The following is a 22,189-nucleotide window of genomic DNA, read 5'->3' as shown; positions in this document are numbered from 1 at the left end:
ATTTTTATTGTACAGAGAAGTTAATTTTGTTTTGTTATTTATTTATTCAGAATACATTTTTGTTTAAATTTAACTGTTTTAGTGAGTCTGGTGTCTAACAGAGCTACCCGTTACAACATTTAAAATAAAAAATAAATAAATATTTCAAATAAAAATACACTACATACCTGTAATATAAAATAATTGGAATTTGGCCTCTAGTAAGAGTTGTACCATTAAAACTCAAGGAACACGTAGAAAATGTGAAAATGGTATTATCCGATCCCTTAATAGAATTTAATCCACCATCTCCATTGTTAGTTCTTCCTCCATGATTTCGTAATCGTACGGCATATTTAATGTTTTCCTAAAGTACAAAAACATGGAATTAATTTAAGGACATATTATTGAAAAAATACTTTTTTCTAAAAGACTAAAAAGACTAGCTTTCAATCTAATAGCACATAAAACAATACCAAAAATATTACTCTAAATCCCACCAGATTGAAAATGGTTATTCATTTTTGACATATTATTGACTTTAAATAGGTATTGAATGAACCTCACCTTAACTGAGATTGCTCTGTCAAATTTGATTTCAATAATATCTGGAGGAAAATCTTCTGGACCAAAGGATCCTCTAGTAACTTCCAAGCTGTTCCAACGGTGGGAATGAGCATGGCAATCCACAGTATTTAGAGAGGTTGTCTAGAAAATAAAAGGATTAGTTCCTATATTCAATTATGGCAAATTAAGATACATTTTTAAATCGGACGTGCTCATCAGCATCTAAAGAAGGGCATTCGACCAGTGTGCTTGCCAATTTTTACATACGGAGCGGAAACTCTTACTATTAAACAAAAAAAAAAAAACAAAAATGTATAAACATTTTCAATTTCTTTGCAACACGAAAATGCAGCAGCTGCATAATACTCTGGTTAAATCGGAGAGTGCAGGAAGAGTCTCTACCGGTTTCGGAGGTCTTTTCCCCCTCATCAGTAGTCCCAAATCCTCCTCTCTCCGATTTCTCCAGGTATCACACTTTGGGCCCTTCCGAATTGCAAAGAAAGAAATGTCACGGATGAACTAGAGCCATCTACCGAAAAACAAAGTAAGTTATCAATCGAAGTAGCGCAGAAAACGACAATAAATATAGTTCCCATTCCACCAGGTTGACAACAGGTGGAATACTTTCTTTGGTTACACCTCCTGAGATTTTCAAAATTTATAAATCAAACAGGATCGAACAGCGTGGTAAAAGTTCCAACAAGAAATACTCCTTAATACTCCTACAAAAGAGTAAATGAATTAAAAATATATAATATAATATATAAAGTCTATCAGAGGCGGCTCTAGCCCATGTAGTGCCCGTGTGCAATCGATGCTCTTGGCGCCCTTTGGTAGACGCGCAGTCAAAATGGAATAGTCGAATAGGTACCTACCTATTCCTAGTACTAGTACATAGGGTATTAGGTACACTTATATTGTAAACAAAAATCCAGATGTACACACACTTAAACTTATATGGAATCATCTGATATTTCTTACTATTTCGTGCGAATTGAAAAAAACAAACACACGAAGTCAAACAATATTTTAAAGCAATTTAATAACAAATACATAACAATTAAATAAAACAATAAAGTATTTAACAAACAAATTGAAAGTAGTTGTTTTAAAGTCAATAGCATACAAAATTTCAATGTAAAACGAATAATGCTTAAATTGTTTTTATTTATTTTTTGTATTTTGTGGTAGTCAGTGTTATCACCTCTACTCCTTATGCAAGCTTCAGTTTGCGTGGGCACGCTCCTAATCAAATTATCAACATTTTGTTGTGGTAGGTTGCTCCATCCTTTAAGAGCAGCTTGTACTAACCGTGCGGTGTTTTGTGGATTATCCCGGTAAGCTCTAATTTTTCTATTAAGCATATCACACAAATACTCTATAGAATTAAGCTCGGGTGAGCAAGCAGGCAACTCCAAACAAGGGATACCTTATGCTTCAATGATGTCTGTAGTCACTCTAATGGTATGTAGAGGTCCATTATCATCCAATAAAATTAAATTTTCTCCTGTTGCACCTCTCTAGAGCCTGACTACAGGTTATCAACATACCTGTGAGCAGTTAAAGTTGGTTGGATGAAAATTAAGAGAGTTTTTTTTACGGATCACAATTCCTCTCCAGACATTACACTTCCCCTTGTATATTTGTGAACAGATCTGACAGTTTTCGTTCTTGCTTGTGTTCTTCGACCTCTAAGTATAAGATTTCATGGGTCATTTGATTTTACGCAAATCCTGACTTTTTTTGAAAATAGCACATTTTGTCAATTCCCAATGTTCCAGTTTTGGTGGTGAAGTCACCAATTTAGGCGATCAATCTTGTGCTGCCTGGATAACTCGGGAACCCATAACTGTCTCCTGCTGTATACTTCTTGGTACGAACTCTTCTTCTTATCGTTTCAACTGAAACAGTTACACCCGTAGCTTCCAAAAGCTGCCTTTGGAGCTGCAGGTGAGAAATGGTTGGGTGTCTTCCAGCTGATTGGACAATTAAACGATCTTGGAGAGCCGTTATTACTTTTGGTGACTTTCCCTTGCTTTATTTTTGAGCTTTGCTAGTTCCTGTTACCTAGCATAGGTTTTGGACAGAACGCCCTGTATTACCCCTAGCTCTACAGCTATGTCCCTCTGAGAACATTACTTTCTCCACAAGACCAATAATCTTTCCTCGTTGTAAGTTCTATAACCCCACATCAGGCATATTTTTGTTTTTGGACGCAAAAGTTAGTTTATTTATTTTCGTTCAATTTTCAACTCAAGCAAATAACCTATACTGTACCAAGCTGTACTATGCGATTGTTTTATATATTTGTTTATTTTCAATATAAACCTTTATTCTTCGCAACAACAACAAATTTTTTCAAAAGAAATAAAAATTACTTTGAAATACATGGTGATTCCATATAAGTTTGGGTGTGTGTATGTAAATAGTCCAATATTAAATTATGTCGGGTATTCACGGCGTAAGAACAACCTACCCAAAAGAGCCCCTGCAGACTTTTTATCGGCAGATAGTTTGCCTTCAAACTAATTTGTCGGCCAAATATCGGCCGACAGTTTAATCAGTGTGAGCTAACTAGAACTTGCGCACACACGACGATTGTTTATCGGTCGATAGTTCAATTCTCTCCTAGTTTTGGTATCCAATACTTGTGCAATGCGAATATTTTTTGAATATTTTGCGAAAAAATGGCATCGTCTAATTCACAATCGTTAATTGTAGAAACCTGCATGGCCCAATTAGCATGACTAGTTCATTGAAGGTGACTAAGATCATCCGATAAAAGGCGAAAAACTTTTTTGGGTAATCAAGTAATTTAGAATACATTGTGTAGAATTTTCCACTAAATAATCTATCACTGCATGAGAATTCATCATCAGCATCATCAACAGCTATTCCATCCATCGCCAGAAGGAAGCCTTCATTAGGTGTATCCATTCATTTTAGTTTGTTATTTTTTGCATCAATTCGTGACCAGCCATCCACTTGATGTCATCAGTCCATCTTGTTTGAGGTCTGCCTTTACTTATTTTGCTAGTCCTTGGTCGCCATTTAAGAATTTGCTTCGTCCAACGGTTGTTTTCCATTCTTCCTATGTATCCTGCCCAGTTCCATTTTAACATGACAATCTTCTGGATCACGTCTGTTACTTTTAACCGTCACGTCGTCTTATTTCTTTTACTGTAAATTATGATGAACTCAATACTGTCGGAATCTCTTCTTGGATTTCCTCCTCCGTTATATGAGAGCGATAATAACATGTCTGGATAATTTTTTCATTGTGCGACTACTAACTTCAACAGTCAAATAAGAACTTTAGTACTAAATCGTTCGAGAATAGTCGGTCGGCTGTTGATAGTGTGCTACCTCTTCACCAACCCGACTGTTTAGTTTGCTCAGTATGCGCACTAACAGCCCATCCCGACTAAACTATCTGCCGATAAAAAGGCTGCAGTATGCAGGGCTCCGCTTACTGCAGTGTTTTATCCTTCCAGTGTTTTAATTGTTGAAGGAACGAAAAAGTGTCATTATTTTGCTTTAAAAGTTCGAAGCGTTCGTCAAATTTAGTAATTGCCGTATCTAATAGGTAATAGTAAAAGTTTACTTTAAAATGTATTTTCGCGTCAGTTATTGATTCATATTCCGCCTATTTAAAAAATTTTCATATTTTATGTTGAAACAAAGTAAAGGACCCGCTCTTTGGTGCTCGGCGCCCCTAACATCCCGGCGCCCGTGTGCACCGCACACCCTGCACAATAGGTAAATCCGCCTCTGAGTCTATATATACTGTGCTAGTCAAAAGTTCGTCCCCCCTCCTCGTATCTTTTAAACGGCTATACTTATAATAGTGAAATTTGGAGAGAGGAAATAAACGGACGTAGAATTCTTAACTATTCATGACAGGTGACGTAATAGTGACAGATGACTTTACGGCGCCACTGACAGATAATTTTAAATGCGACCTTATGGCAAGTGATACATCGTTTGAAAGGTATTGAAAATACCTATTCAGTCATACTAATTTTGTTTAAAGCTCATTGAGTTTAAGCTCATTTTGATGAATAAATGAAATAAATATAAAATTGCAGTTTCCAATTTACTTAATAAAAATTCAAACTGCCGCCTATGGTTACTTATCAAAAAGGTTGACGTTGACGTAAAAACTACTAGAGAACTGAAAAACGTCAACTTTTTTGACAAAAAAAAACATAGGCGGACATTTGAATTGTTTTTAATTAAATGCGAAACTACAATGTTATATTTATTTAATTTATTCATCAAAATCAACTTAAACCCAAAAAAATTAGTATGACTGAATAGGTATTTTGAATACCTTTTAAACGAGGTATCACTTGCCATAAGGTCCCATTTAAAATTCTCGGTCACAGTGGCTCTGTAACGTCATCTGTCACTATTACGTTACCTGTTATAACTAGTTGAGAAGCCTACGTCCGTTTATTTCCCCCCTCCAAATTTCACTATCATAAGTATAGCCGTTCAAAAGATACGAGGGGGACGGACATTTGACTAGACTGTATAAAGAAAAACTAAAAATAACTTGCATTAGGATACGAAAAATGAAGCTTGAAAGCATTTAAAATTCAATTAAATAACATTTTATACATCTTTTTTACAGCTAGGATGCTAGGAAGCAATAATATTCCTACTAAATCAATGACGAGCTAGAAATACAAACGTATTAATGAATACTTACATCTTCCAAAAGCTCGAGTTCATATTCGTAATGACCAATACCACCGTAAACACCTACTCCAATTATCGATATTCCAGGACGATCAACTTGAAAACAAATTGCATCAGGTGAACCATTACCAGTATTCCAAGTTCTAGATTGATTGGTTCTAGTAAACCGAGACGGCGTCATATGTAAAATTCTTCCGTAATTTCCTTGAAGATCCTCCTGTAATGAGTTTTAATGTTACAGAAATTCTGTACATTAAAAACATACCGTATGCGTATGCGGCAAAATAAACAGTACTAAAATGAATATTGAAATGTTTATGATTATTTATATATCTAGTATGCATGATCTAGCCTTGCAAAAATTATTCACTACGACCGACGTTCCCGATAAAACAGATGTTAAAGATGCCCTCTGGCCTGTGGCGGATCTACGGGGAGGGAAAATAAGAAAATCCCCCCCTAACAAGGTCAAAGATTAAAGAAAAAAATTGTTAAACATAAAAATATATTAGCTGACATGAAACCGAAACCACAGAAGGACCAACTCAACCCAATAAATATGTAAGTTAGGAAAATTAAGGGATTTTAATGCCTATAAGTTATTATTTTTATGTTTTATGTAATCTGAGTTTATCTTTTTTATGTCTTTTGGTTGGTTTTCATTGGAAGTTTCCTCCTAAGGCAAATTTCCCCTTCCAATGCAAAGTTCTAGATTCGCCACTGCCTCTGGCACGAAAAAATCTTTTACTCTAGTCCGCAATTCCGAAATGGCAGACGGTAGGTCTGTCTGACTCCTTCAGAATTCCCCATATGTACGCATCTGGTGGCGATAGTTCTGGTGAGTGGCAACTCTCAAGATAATCGCGCAGTATTCGAAGAGACTCCCTGGCAGTGTGGCAGGTTGTCCCGTCCTGCTGAAACCATTATTGATTTTAAGCTTGGACCGTTTTCGTGACCTTTTCCGTATGACCGAAAATAGTACTCGACCATAAAAATTTTTTCTGCAAAACTGAGAACCATTCTGAAGCACCTAACATTATCATGACATTAACAAACGTTATAACGACGTTCGGAAACCACTCAGCACGTTTCGGCGCCTGACACATACACATTTGAGGCATACGCATTGCAGTACTGTTTATTTTGCTGCATCCTGTATTAGCACACAAAAATATTTTTAAAAAGTAAGATTTAACATGTGTCGGTCTAGACGGTCTAGTTAGCTGAGGCGCAGTCGATCGACAAGTTTAGTAGATTTGCGATTTGCGATCGCTGGTTCGAGCCTTAGCTAGGTCATGAAATTTATAAAAGGCCAACGCCGTAGTATAAAACTCAATATATTCTACCACTTTGTCTGGAATAAACTAGTGTCTGATCGGCCTATGGAGGAGCGGTACGGCAAGGGATAAGGGCTTGCGGCTTGGTGATACTCCTCCATAGATCCCTACCGAAGGGCGTTGACGCCTAAGAACGGTGTATATATATATATATATATATATATATATATATATATATATATATATATATATAAGATTTAACATGTAACAGGCAAGGAGACCCCTTGTTACCGTTGCTGCACAATTTTACATTGGGACATGAAATAAAATATCGTCGGAGCTGATAGAGGGTTTTGCCAAGCAGATAATCTGGGTCCCGGAATAAATGAACAGGAGACGAAATACATGGTTTTAACCAAAAATTAAAGGCCTAGAATTAGACAGAACAGAACTCTTAATGATCTCAAATAGAGAGTTTAAGAATCTGGGGGCCGTTATCATAGATGACAACCAAGTAGAAAAAAATATCTCAGCAAGAATAACTGCTGTTATTATATAGAACATTATACTCTCTTTTAACATTATTGCGATCTACGCTGTTAGAAACTACCAACCAAACATAACCAGACATATACAGTATGCGGCAAAATAAACGGTACTGAAATGAACATTATATCTAGTATACATGACATAGCCTTGCAAACATTATTCACGACGACGCACTTTCCCGATAAAACAGATATTAAAGATGCCCTCTGGCCTGTGGCGGATCTACGGGGAGGGAAAATGAGGAAATTCCCCACCCCCTAATAAGGTTCAAAATTAAAGAAAAACAATTGTTCAAATATAAAAATATATTAGCTGAAATGAAACAGAAACCACAGGAAAATTAATAGTTAAATTGGGAAAATTAATAGAACTTCATCCCTATAAGTTATTACAGTCCTTGGGGCCACATATAAAATTATTATTTATGACCACACCGTCGAAACTTTTTTTATTTGTTATTTGGTTGAAGTCGGACAAATTTGGAGCTTGGCGTTTTATGGTAGTGCGGCGTTTGTCTGTCAAGCTGTCACGAAGTTGTCAATTTTATGCAGGAAAAAAATGTATAGCCACACTGGTGGTCATTTTATTTTCATCAATGGTTCTTATCATATAAACAGAGAAAACAATTTTGTCGGACAAAAATATTGGACCATATGACGCGTCGGACACGCAAAATATGTCTTTATGAAAATAATGAATTTATTACCACATGGCTAATTTTAACAGAATCTACCATAAAACCTTTTTACAATAATGTGGTAACCTTGTCAACAATTTTCACGGGGCTTATGCGCAGTCGGATGCGCCGAAGATGTCAATTTCCTGGATTTTCTTTATTTACAACCATTTTTCCCACAAAAATAGGAGATTATAAATAATTATATTCTAAATCAAAAAATCTAAGTGGCCGACAAAAATATTGGGGCAAATCGACAGTCGGACAAAAAATTTAATTTTTATTAGTAAACTATAGATACTTTTAAACTATGCTGGGTTCGCGCATCCCTTATCTTCACAACCATTTTTCCGACAAAAGTAGTAGGTTACAAGTAATTATATTCTTAAGCAAAAAAAAAGAATGTGTGTGTACTTTGTACGCACGTAAGAAGTTATACTTCTATTATAATATAATCTAACTTCATATTATGATTTCAACGAAATCAATATACCTAACTACTTTAAACAGTTTTTTTGTATTGTATTTAAATATTAAACTAATTTTAGAAAGAACAAAAAGAATACCAAAAATTAAAAAAAAAAGTATATGACTTTTGTCCGGATTCGAACAGGGGACCTCTCGATCCCTAGGCGAATGCTCCACCGATCAGCTACCACCGCTTTTGCATTCTAATGTCGATATTTTGCGACTAATACCATACTGTCGGTGTGCGCATGCGCCAGGGAATGAAAAAATTCACCCTCGTGCATAAAAAAGTATAACTTCAAAAATGTAATTGTCCGACAAAAATGTTGGGACAGACCAACAGAAAGCTTAATTCTTTTAGGTTATCGACGTCCTTAAGAGGAGGCATTGTCAAAAAAATTTTCAAAACAGTTTTTATCGGTTACTTTTGAATCGATTTAGCTTAAAATTGGTACATACACTAAGTACAACATTTAAAAGGGCGTGACGTAGAGTTGTATTCAAAATTTTCCAAAAAAATTTCCGACAAGAGGAAAATTTTGGAAAAGTTTGATCTGAAAATTTGTATACATACTCCTTGAACAATGACAAACATCGTTCTGTATTTTTTCTCTAGAATTTTCAAAAAAGAATTCCGACAAGGGGGAAAATTTCGGAAACTTTTTTGAAAATTTTCGACCCATTATTTCTGTCCGACAAGTGATCCAATATGCATTACACATGTAAAAAAACAGTACAAAATAAAAATGGCATCTGTGGTAATAAATAAAAAAATCCATTATATTGACATCTTCGTGAAAATTGTCCGACAATGTTACCACATTATTGTACAAAGGTTTTATGGTAGATTCTGGTAAAATTAGCCATGTGGTAATAAATATATTATTTTCATAAATTTGACATATTTAGCGTGTCCGACGCATCATATGGCCCAATATTTTTGTCCGACAAAATTGTTTTCGCTGTTTATATGATAAAAACCATTGATTAAAATAAAATGACCAATGTGGTTATATATTTTTTTCTTGCATAAAATTGACAACTTTGTGACAGCTTGACAGACAAACGCCCCACTACCATAATGCGCCATTTCCAAATTTGTTCGACTCCACCCAAATAACAAGTACAAAAAGTTTCGACGGTGTGGTCATAAATAATAATTGTATATGTGGGCCCAAGGACTATTATTTGTCTTTAATGTAATCTGAGTTTATAATTTTTATGTCTTTTGGTTGGCTTTTCATTAGAAGTTCCCCCCTAATTGTCCTCCCAAGGCAAATTTCTAGATCTGCCACTGCCACTGGCACAAAAAATCTTTAATTCTAGTCCGCAATGCCAGAGGGTGGATCTGTTTGACTCCTTTAGCAGTCCCCATATGTACGCATCTGGTGGCGTTAGTTCTGGTGAGTGAAAACTCCAAAAATGATCGTGTAATGTTCGAAGAGACTCCCTGACAGTGTGACACGTTGTCCCGTCCTGCTGCATCCATTGTTGTTTTTAAGCTTGGATCGTTTTTGTGACCTTTTCCGTATGACCGAAAATAGTAATCCACCATCAAATTTTTTTCTGCAAAACAGAACCATTCTGAAGTACCTAACTTTATCACGACATTCACATACGTTATAACGATGTTCGGAAACCACTCAGTACGTTGCGGCGCCTGGGGCCAGAGCACGCCAAATATAATTCTATTTTAGTGACGTCACGTTGCCTAGCAGCCGTCGATTCTTGCATTGTGAAATTCGATTTTGTGACGTCAGCAAAATAGAATTCTATTTGGCGTGCTCTCACTACTGACATACAAATTTGACGCATACGAATTTCAGTACGGTTTATTTTGCTGGATACCGTAATAGCTAATCTGATCTGATCGGCAGGTTATGTGGCAAGATCAGAGGACAACAGAACATTAAAACAGGGTTTTTTGAAACATCAGATGGTAGAAAATCACTAAGCCGTCTCAGGAAAAATACTTACTTCAGAAGCGCTACACTGATGTACCAATTCGGCTAATACTCTCGCTAGCAAATGACAACAGAACTTTGATAAATCCGAAGATGACAAAGTTGTACTTTTGTGCAAACTTCTTACAACCGGGTTTGAAGCCAATGTTATGAGGCATTCCAATACATCACACCATTGCCATGAAATATTACTGGAGGTAGATTCCACCTAAAACAAAAGAATAATTAGATATTAGACACTACAATAATTATATACTTCTTTCTTACTACTTCTTACTACTTTCATGAAAGTAACACAATAATGTACTCACCTGACTCTTGTAGCTCATTTGTTCCACCAAAATTGGATAATGATGTGAGTCCGAATTACTCATCATCGGTAGTCCGGTGTTATCAGAAGGACTTAGGCCTCTATGTAAGCTACTTTCCGAGCAAATGCTTTGTCCAATTAGTGGGAAGGTACTTCTTAATCTGACAGTGGGCGCACAAAGAGCACAGAGTACTGCGCTCAGTAATCTCTGGCTGTTGTTATAAATGTGTTGTCCATTGTCCTAAAAGTCAGAGAAATTATTATTTTTTAAATATTACACAAGAGACGATATTATACGGTAGTATATTTTAATTATTTTATTTATTAAAAACAGCTTATGTTTCATTTCGGTTCAGAGATGACTTATCATCCCCTTACGTACGTTTCGGTCTCTCCAGACCTCTTCAGTGGGGCTACGACATGAACACTTCTGAATCGAAACGAAACCAAGCTGTCGCAGAATTATAAAAATATTTCTGGGCATCGGAATCAACTTTCGTTGGAATTTTTCCTAGACGAATAGACGGACTGTGACTGCATATTGTAGAACCCCTTTCGTTTCCTTTATTTGTCGTCTCCTTGCCTTATAAATTGTAAAAGGCAGAGATTAAGGATATTACCAGAAAGTGGTTCCACGAGGATTTCTAGGTTTATTGTTTAGATCTGGGATTTATCATTTCTCTATTTTATTTGTTAGTTGTTTAGCTAGAGACACTTAGAGAAGAAGCGAATGACGAACAAACGATCAAACAGATTACAGAAATAGTCCAAAATGTAAAGAATGAATACTTGAAGGCAGATAAATTAATCAAGAAAAACCATGGATGACACATGAGATTCTGAAACTAATATATCTTCTTCTTCTTTGTGTGTAGAAATGACTCTGTATGTTTTCAATGTGCTTCCTGTAGTAAGTTGTCATTTCATCGTTTTGGTGGTCTCTTGGAACAGTCTGTCGCCGTCCTTACTACTCTATTTTTTGTCATTCAGCTTATGTGGTAGTTCCATTATTCTCTTCTGTTTTTTACCCAGTTACTAACCTTGCATCTCCGATGAATATTTTCACTTCCACATCCAGCTATATCCCATAATATCTTATCATCGATTTGTCAAAGGGTTTCCATCTCTGCTGTTTCAAGCATTCTTTTTGCCTTCTCTGTATCAGTTCGTGTTTCTGCCGCGTATGTGATTATTGGTCTGGTTTCCATCTCTGCTGTTTTAAGCATCCTTTTTGTCCTTTCTGTATCAGTTCGTCTTTCTGCCGCGTATGTCATTATTGGTCTAATGACTGTTTTGTAAATTCTGCCTTTCATTTCTTTTCAGATATTTTTATTTTTCCATATTGTTTCATTCAGACCACCTACGGCTCTGTTTGCTTGATCTTCCACTTGTGTTTCGTGCTTTTCGTAGCTAGATAAACTTTGATGCCTAGATATTTAAACACCATGACTACTTGTTCTATTATCTGACCCTTTGAATCTAATTTAGATCTCCGTAGGTATATTTACTGTTATAACTTTATAACCATGCATTTGGTCTTTATGTTAAATTTGGAAATTAATATGTAAAATATTCTAGCGGTTATATTAAATTGGTGCAGCATACGTTGTAAATCATCTTCACTTTGAGAGATTAGTATTTCGTCGTCTGCATAGCAGATTATTTTAAGTTGTTTTTCTCCCATTCGGTATACTTTTTTAATTTTACTGTTTTATTATTTCATCCATGATCAGCTAGAGGACTCAAGGAATCTTCCTGTCTTATCCCATTGCCTGATGGATAATGCCCTATGACAAAAATGTCCCAGATAGATATCTATCTATCTATCTATCTATTAGCCTTGCGACATCCAATATTGGACATAGGCCTCCCCTTCGCTCCTCAATCTTTCTCTATCCTGAGCCATGTGCATCCATTTTGAGCCTGCTTGGTGTTTTAGGTCATCTATTATCTCATCTGTGGTCTTCCTCTCTTTCGTTTATATGTCCATGGTCTCCACTCTGTAATAATTTTATTCCATCTTTCGTCTTTTTGTCTAATCGTATGACCGGCGAATTTCCATTTAGTTTAGCTGTTTCACGAGTAGCATCTTTAACTTTTGTGATATTTCTTACCCAGGAATTCCTTTTTCTACCTGACAGTCTTACATTGATCATTTGTCTTTCCATTGCTCTTTGTGTTTTCGCAATTCTGTCCATATTCGCTTTTGTGAACGTCCATTTTTGACATTCATATGTAAGGACCGGAAGAATACATTGGTCGTAGATTTTCGTTTTTAGATATTGAGGGTATTTTTTATTCTTCAATATGAAGCTGAGCTTACCAAACGAGGTCCACGCTAACTTCGTTTGTCTCTTTATTTCTGCTGTTTGGTTGTCTCTATTCAATTTCATTATTTGTCCCAAGTATATGTCTCAGATAGATATAAAACGACAAATATAACAATAAGAAGGAAAATCAGAGAAGCGAAAGAAAAAGAAGCAATGGAAAGATGCGAAGAAATTGAGACTCTACAGTCAAAGTACGATAGTCACAATATACATAGGAATGTTAAAGAACTTACAGATGGACTAAGACGGAGACATAAAGGAAATCTAACTGATTCTGACGGAATCGTTATCTTGGACATAGTAAAATAAGAACATGGAAAAATACCTAGAGAAACTATTTGAAAACCAAAGAGATAACAACTTTGAGCTAAAAGAAGAGGTAAATGATGAACCAATAATATATTAGAGCAAGAAATTTTTTCTAGAATGACATGATACTGGCCACAATAGACAGTCATAACATCCTAGTTAAATAACCTCAGAAGTTTAACAATACAACATCTGTGCAGCTTTTTCGAGTTGACACTGATAATATAAAGATTGCCATGATGATTGCCACAAGTAGTCATGAATAGGCACATCAAGAAGAAGTTGTTTATTTTAATAGTTTTGTAAATAAATCTATGCAAAATTTGGGAAACTTGTAACTTACTTAAAAGCTTTAAAGCTTCGTCGAAGTTCAAACTTGGACTAGATATTTTTGATTTTTTTATTATTTACCTTTTATCTGGTTAATTCTTTTATAGTACGTTATTTACTTCTTCTCTTTACCCAGATTCGCATTTTAATGTAAACAAAGAAGTACAGTGGAACCTCGATAAGTCGGATTAATCGGGACCGCGGCCGATCTGGGTTATCGAAAAGTCGGGTTAGCCGGAGAATATGGTAAAAATGAATAGAAAATGGTTTACTTACAGATATACTTCATTATAATTGCAAAAACATGAAATGCATATGTACAGTACATCTAAATTACGTACATTTGTATACAGTATTGTTTATTTCTTGGTAAAAAACTCATTCAAAGTGAAAAAATGTTTGTTTTGTCTGATGAAAATCGGTCCGGGTAAGCCGGAATTCCAAGTTATCGGAGCACGACTTATCAGGGTTCCACTGTATTCGGTTACTTTTATAAGCAGTATAAAAGAATTAACTTACCTTATTGCATTCGCTAAGCAGGTCACACAAACAGGTCCACTTTAAATGTGCTGTTGGATAGAAAGCATGAAAACATGACACGAATGTATTATGACATTCATCCAGAACATTGTTCATCAAACTAATGCTCATAGTATTGCTTCTGCTAGACTTCTTATTCTGCATAACTATCGGGATGTTATCAGACAAAATTTGCTTTAGTAGCGTTCTAACTTCCCCTATACACTCGGCTAGCTGGACGTTTTCCAATGACATTTTCTTGTTAATATGTCGAGGATATATCTCATTGGTATAAGTACATATTAAGCGTAAGCTAGCTCTGCTAATGTAAACCAGTCTCTCCAGTTCCAAACTGGTGTAAGATACTTTATGATTGTGCCCTTCCACGATGCCCCATTTAAACGTATTCCATGACCACTGCAACAGAGAAAGTAAACTCTGGAAGCATTCCCTTGTGACAGTTCTTGAAAAATCTTTAGATAATATGTGAATCGGTTCGCTAATGTCACTTTGTCTTGGAGAAGATTGATTGTCTGGCGTTACTATTTTATAAAGAAGTTGTGGAATCTGACCAGCGTTCACGTCTGTGCCGTTGTTCGATTTCTTGGATGATTTGAAATAGAAGAGGATTTGATCTTCTGTTGTAACCATAGTTTGGCCAGAGGATCCGCAGTCGCTGCTAGGGCCACTGATGCGACACCAGGCCACGTACCAGCGATGGGCCTTTAATAAATAAAAAAAGTAGTCAATAGAAGTCAACAAATCAGGTGATTAGTCACTCCCACACAAGATATTATTACAAAATGTCAACGAACTTGTTACACTATTATGTATTCTTTAAAATATAAAATCAAAGAAAATTAGATAATCTAAAAAACGTTCAAGCCGTTTGTTACTTTTTTAACATATTGTCGAATTGCACAGAAAATGTCCACTTTTTGATGATAAAAACGGAACGAGGGTAACCATGTCTTTTTTGTGAATTTTAAAAGTTGAATGAGCGAAATAATAGTGATTTTCTAGTTGTTGTTCTGAAGCTATTTCCTTGTGGCATTTTTATAATTACGTATTTTTTATGGGAAATAAGCCAAAATTTTACTAAAAAATGAATTTGTTAACGTTTCGAAGCCCAAATCGGGTTTCGTTGTCAAAATACAAAATACTATTAAAATAAAACAAACATGTTGTTGCTAAGTAAAAAAAAATCTTCTAATAATTTATTTAATCTGACTCATTTATATTGGCAATTATTGGCGGACCATTGCTAGACCAAAATTTTGTTTATAGAATTCATTATTTAGTTGAAAATAGGTATTATTAGTACATAATGTCAATAACTCCATTATAGCTGATACATTTAGTTTTGTCCTAGTTGTCAATGTATTATCATTTTCTAACTTCGTTTTAATTATGTTTAAAGTTTTATCTAATGACACATTTGTAAATAAACTGTTTATGTCAAAACTTACTAAAATATTATTTGGATTAAATTCAATACTTGTTAATTTGTTTAAAAAATGTTGTGTATTTTTTATAAATGTGTCATTATTATTTGCACATGGTTTTATAATATTTAATAAAAATTTTGAGAGCTCACTACAAGGAGAATTGATGGTACTACAAATGGGTCTAAGTGGAATATTCGCTTTATGAATTTTCGGTACTCCATAAAAATGTGGTGTCTTACTGTAATGAGGTGTCATTAATTTTCTTTGATAGTACGTTAGATCATTTTTAAATTTGAATAAAGTTTTATAAATTTTGTTTTCCAGTGTCTTCGTTGGATCCTTCGTTAATTTGGTATAAGGTCCATTTGTAATTAGATCTGTAATTTTGTCCTCATATTGTATTTTATCCATTATTACAGTTGCATTTCCTTTATCTGCTGGTAGGATTGTTATGGAGTCATCATTTTTTAAAGTTTTTAAAGCTTTCATTTCTTCTTTGCTGATGTTCTGTTCAATTTTATTAGATTTTTCCAATTCAAGTTTACATAGTACCCTATATTGTTCTTTTTCATGATTTTTTTTTAATTTCTATACCTATTTCAAAAAATATATATATATATATATATATATATATATATATATATATATATATATATATATATATATATATATATATATATATATATCCCAGTGTTTACCAAATCATGAAAAAGAACAATATAGGGTACTATGTAAACTTGAATTGGAAAAATCTAATAAAATTGAACAGAACATCAGCAAAGAGGAAATGAAAGCTTTAAAAACTTTAAAAAATGATGACTCCATAACAATCCTACCAGCAGATAAAGGAAATGCAACTGTAATAATGGATAAAATACAATATGAGGACAAAATTACAGATCTAATTACAAATGGAGCTTATACCAAATTAACGAAGGATCCAACGAAGACACTGGAAAACAAAATTTATAAAACTTTATTCAAATTTAAAAATGATCTAACGTACTATCAAAGAAAATTAATGACACCTCATTACAGTAAGACACCACATTTTTATGGAGTACCGAAAATTCATAAAGCGATTATTCCACTTAGACCCATTTGTAGTACCATCAATTCTCCTTGTAGTGAGCTCTCAAAATTTTTATTAAATATTATAAAACCATTTGCAAATAATAATGACACATTTATAAAAAATACAAAACATTTTTTAAACAAATTAACAAGTATTGAATTTAATCCAAATAATATTTTAGTAAGTTTTGACATAAACAGTTTATTTACAAATGTGCCATTAGATAAAACTTTAAACATAATTAAAATGAAGTTAGAAAATGATAATACATTGACAACTAGGACAAAACTAAATGTATCAGCTATAATGGAGTTATTGACATTATGTACTAATAATACCTATTTTCAACTAAATAATGAATTCTATAAACAAAATTTTGGTCTAGCAATGGGCTCTCCTTTATCTCCATTATTGGCTAATATATTTATGGAGGATTTCGAAACTAATATCATTTCTAAACAAAATTTAAAACCCACAGTATGGTGGAGATATGTAGATGATGTGTTTTCAATATGGCCTCATAGATCAGAATTGTTGGATACATTCCTGAATATTATAAACGATCAAGAAGAGACAATAAAATTTACAATGGAAAAGGAATACAATAACACTTTGCCTTTCCTCGATGTTTTAGTCTCAAAGAAGGATACTGGATATGAGACTCAAGTGTATAGAAAACCAACACACACCAACAGATATCTCAATTACAAATCAAATCACAACATCAACGTTAAAAAGGGAATCATTAAATCCTTATATGATAGAGCCAAAATTACTTGTTCTAACGAAAATTCATTTTTAGAAGAAAAACAATTGTTAACATCTGTTTTATTAAAAAATGATTATCCTTTATCGTTTATAAATAAGGAATTGACAAGATTAGATCGAATGGAACAGAACAACTTAGAACGGGATCCTACAACATTCACAAGAAATAATACGAGGAAAATAACAATACCATATATAAAAGGACTATCCGAGAAACTTAAAACGATAGGAAATAAATTCAACATTTCAACAACATTCAAAACAACAAACACATTGAGATCTATTCTATCTAAAACTAAACCTAACAATGAACAAGAAAGAACAAAGAATTGCATTTATAGAATACCTTGTGAATGCGAACAATTTTATTTAGGTGAAACATCAAGACCATTAAACGTTAGAATAAGTGAACATCAGTCTTATATTAAAAACAGAGAATTTGATAGATCTCAGATATGTCAACACGCATGGGATAATGAACATAGAGTTCAGTGGAGAGATTCAAGTATAGTTCTGAAAGAATCAGATAGTAAAAAGAGAAAAATCAAAGAAGCGGCTCTAATTATGCTAAATGAAACCAATTGTGTCGCAAATTCCTCGGTAGAATTCAGTAGGATGTGGTTACCCATACTGAAAGAGGAAGTCAATAGAAAGAAAATACCACGATTAGTAAGTCAATAACATATCGAGTTAGTACAAATTTTATATTTTAGTATTACTTATTGTATATCTATGTAATATTAATATTATTTATAATTTAAACATATTAAAGTCAGAATTTGGTATTAGTTTTTTGAAGGTAGATTAAATGTAAGACCAAATACTTACGATGTCGGGATAGTATCACGAGGTTTTTTCCTGGTTTTCCCTCGTGATTTACTATGGAATCTCTAACGCGAGAATTTTACTGTCATCGTTGCATTTGGTTGTCTTTTTAAAGACAGATCACATGCTATGATTTTTTTGCGACGGATATTCTTGAGTTGGGATTGATTTCATGTAATCGAATGAACTATCTTTTAGTAAAGTCGTCCCAGGAACGCAACTCATAAATATTGGCGATATCATTTTAAAGTCTTCTACTTTAAAATGTATAATATACGTCTGAATTGCCAATATAAATGAGTCAGATTAAATAAATTATTAGAAGAATTTTTTTACTTAGCAACAACATGTTTGTTTTATTTTAATAGTATTTTGTATTTTGACAACGAAAACCGATTTGGGCTTCGAAACGTTAATAAATTCATTTTTTAGTAAAATTGTGGCTTATTTCCCATAAAAAATGATTTTCTAGTGTAAAAATGCAGTGACTTAAAATCACTAAAACTTCATCAAAAACTCCTCCAAACCTTTTCAAAAAACAAAAATGAAGCCCTTTTAAAATAATGCTTGTTTTTTCTTCATTTTCAATCTACAGGGCGAGTCTTAAGTATGAAACGACTCAATTATGTCGGAAACGGCTTCCTAGATTTTTACAGATTTTGATGTGTAAGGACCTTGTGGTGCGATCGATATTACGGCGGTATTTACATTGTTGTCAGATTTTACGTTATTCAGTAAATCTAATGAATTTTTTATTTCAAATAGATCCTCTGGTACATATTTAACTTTTTAGAGTCCTTAAGAAATGCTGATTATATTTTATGTAATGTTCATTTACATTATCTTCGCCAAAGTGAATAGGTACATTAATATGAATAAACTCGTTTAATTTGAATAATATTATATAATTTGTATATCCTAATAATATCATATCAAGGTCCCTTATCAATAAATTAATAAAAAGTTAAACGAAATTGGTGCAGTAAAAGATTTATCCAAATTATAGCGCAGAAAACCTGCAGCAGCTGAAAACAAAATCATGTTAGAGGTATGCCAATAGTTGAATATGTAGTGGAAAAATTAGGAATTTTAGAAAACTATGCTTTGTTTTTAAACCAGGAGGAGTAAACTAAAAAGACAGATTCACACCCAAGAAAGTCACTAAAAAAATCACCAAACACATCTTCTTTTTTGGTTAATCATATCGACCTTCGATGGTAATCCATAAATATTATATTATACTAATACGTTGCTAGAAAGTTCTAAAAACAACTGCTTTTTACACGGTGTTCAAGAGAAAATAGAAATAAAAGTTGATCGAACCCCTCTACGAGGGGTGGTTTTAGGAGGAAGGCCGGGGGTAGGAGTGGCAAAGAGGTTTGCATCTTTTTGGGGTCCCAAAATTGATATTCTTAGCAAAAACAGCTTGTTCATAAGATTTTTAGAGGTCAAATCTGACTTTTAGAGGTCGATTGGACTAATAATACTCTGACAATTGTTTTAAATTTTTGCAAAATTTTGGACTGTGTTTAATTCGTAGAACAATTTTACCATTTGTTTTTAATACACATTTCAGTCCTCTACAATTAGTTTCTCACGACTTTTGATTTAAAATAATTAGGGAAGAAGTAATTCAACAGTTTAGAATTCCCCATTGTTTCTTATGACCCGTTTGACTATTCAACACCCGGTATATTTGTGTGTGTATCTGTATGTCTGTTTGTAGGTATATGTGTGAGTGTATATACATATCATATACATACTCACACATATTAAAATATATGAAAATCTGATTATACAGATTAAGAAAAATAAAACAACAGAAAAATAAATAGAACAAATCTTCCTTTACGCATGCGCAAAAAGTGCCCCGTAGCCGATTTTAATTTTGACGTATTTTTGGTCTACAAGGGATACTGCTATCATAACAGCAAAAAAAGTAGGGGGTTCGATCAACTTTTATTTAGATTTTCTCTTGAACACCGTGTTTTATTTAAAAGCAGACTAAAAATCTAAAAATTAAAGGAATAACTCTGAAAACACAAAAAATCGCCGATTCGCTGTGAGTTTCGCCAGTAGCGCTCTCTCGCGGTTTGAAACTTGTACTTTTCTGGTAAAATTGGTGTAGGTATATGAAATATTACAAAACGATAAAAATATATATTTATCTAGAAACACACAAATTATGAACTGAAATATTATTGAAAACTGATTACTGAACAAATACACAGAATTAATAGTAAAATTAATTATGCTTTTTTATTTTATTCATTATAATCTTATAATAGTTAATATAAAAGTCCCTGCGGGTGGATAACTGCTTACGCAAGAGACCATTGAGAAAAAGAAGAAGTCTATGTGAAATTTAGAGGTTACCTCTGTTTTTGTTCGCTGTGAGTTTCACCGGTAGCGCTCTCTCGCGGTTTGAACCTTGTACTATGCTGGTAAAATTGTTTAAGTTAAATGCACAAAACTTCCACTAACAGAGCTAGCGAAAACTATTTAATCCCCTCTACTTATCGGCTCACAGGGAATATAACTAAATGAAGCTATGAAATGCCAATAGTGTCAAAATTTCATTAACGTCAATAGTGTCATTATGTCATAAAGCATTACGGCGCGATAAATTTGAATTACTCTTCCTGGTTTAAAAACAGAGCATTGTAAAGGCAATTAAAACAGATTCTCAAAATGTTATCAGTTTAATCCAGTACAATGTGATTTTTAAAATTTTGTAATACATTTTGCGACATACCTGACTACTCAATTCTTCTTTTTTAATTCCTGAATACTGACAGGTTTTGTTGTATAAACGATGTTTTTAAGTGACCCCACAGGAAATAGTCTTAAGGATTCATGCGGGTGATCGGGGGGGGGGGGGCATTTGATAAAACCACGACTTTCAATCCATCATTTGGGTATCTATTGGAAAAGCAATACCATACTCCAAACACATGATTTAGCTATTGGTAAAATAACTAGTATTTCTTAAGGCCTTCAATAGTTAACAAATATAGAGGGTGATCTCCTTGAAATAAGAAAGTTCATTCGATTTACAGAAAACTGGAACATCTGACAATAATGTAAATATAGTCGATTCGCTAATCTGAGACAAAACTGTCTACACTACAATCACAATAAAAATGCCCTATATAGAAATAAACAAACCTAGACACGTTGACTGTTCGAGGAGCACTCCCAAATCATGATTTGGGAGTGCTCCTAGTGCTTGTTTATTTCTAGTGCATCTTTATTGTGATTGTAGTGTAGACAACAATCAACCGGAAATAATACTAACTATCAAAAGACGAAAACTTGAGTACTTGGGACATGTGATGAGAGGGCAAAAATACTCATTATTACAACTTATTATGCAAGGCAAAATCCGAGGAAAGCGAAATGTGGGAAGACGAAGAACATCCTGGCTTAAGAACTTACGGGAATGGTTCGAATGCAGTAGTGCAGAGATATTTAGAGCGGCAGTCAACAGGGTCCGCATTGCCATGATGATTTCCAACCTTCGATAGAAGATGGAACTTAAAGAAGAAGAAGAAGTGTAGACAGTTGTGTCTCAGATTAGCAAATCGACTATACCAGCATAATATCGGCCGCATTACAACACCATTACAAACCAAAATTTATAAAAATCGTATAAGCCCTTTTCGAGATAATTAAGGCGTTCCATACATAAAAATAACCCTGTAGATTGAGAGTGAGAAGAAAAACGAAAACGGGCTTCTTCTTTGTATTTTAAAAAGGTTTGTACGTGCTTTTGAACAGATCCTACAGTGATTTTAATTCGCGATATTTGTACACCCCAAAATCACTATGGTTTGGCTCATTCAATTTTTGAAGTTTCGCAGAAAAAACATGATTACCCTCGTTCCGGGTGGCGGCACTATTTCTTTCCTTCAGATTTAAATACCTACTAAAGCACAAAAAAAATTGGTCTCAAGGGTGTGCACCCAAATTTCAAAACCAATGTTTTTATCATCAAATAAAAACATATGAAAAAAATATTTTTAAGAAACGCTTTTCTTTAGTTACGAGTGACTAAAATTAAAAATACTATAAAAAAATTAACTAAAAAG

At 33.9% G+C, this 22,189-nt stretch overlaps 1 protein-coding gene across 4 annotated transcripts in view; it reads right to left on the bottom strand.

Moving 5' to 3' along the window:
- LOC126889923 (E3 ubiquitin-protein ligase MYCBP2) overlaps window positions 1-22,189 on the bottom strand; it is a 743,799-nt gene that overhangs the window by 601,697 nt on the left and 119,913 nt on the right. For all 4 annotated transcript variants that reach the window (XM_050658657.1, XM_050658658.1, XM_050658659.1 and 1 more), the window contains exons 14-19: window positions 13,983-14,705; window positions 10,496-10,735; window positions 10,198-10,392; window positions 5,261-5,467; window positions 547-687; window positions 168-346 (exon numbers count right to left, since the gene is read on the bottom strand). In XM_050658657.1, coding sequence (XP_050514614.1) covers window positions 168-346; window positions 547-687; window positions 5,261-5,467; window positions 10,198-10,392; window positions 10,496-10,735; window positions 13,983-14,705 — 1,685 coding nt within the window. The remainder of the gene's footprint in view (window positions 1-167; window positions 347-546; window positions 688-5,260; window positions 5,468-10,197; window positions 10,393-10,495; window positions 10,736-13,982; window positions 14,706-22,189) is intronic.

Source organism: Diabrotica virgifera, chromosome 8 (genome assembly GCF_917563875.1).
Source record: "Diabrotica virgifera virgifera chromosome 8, PGI_DIABVI_V3a".
Classification (NCBI taxonomy): Eukaryota; Metazoa; Arthropoda; class Insecta; order Coleoptera; family Chrysomelidae; genus Diabrotica; species Diabrotica virgifera.
The sequence above is the reverse complement of the archived record's forward strand: the minus strand, read 5'-3'. Positions and strand labels throughout refer to the sequence as shown.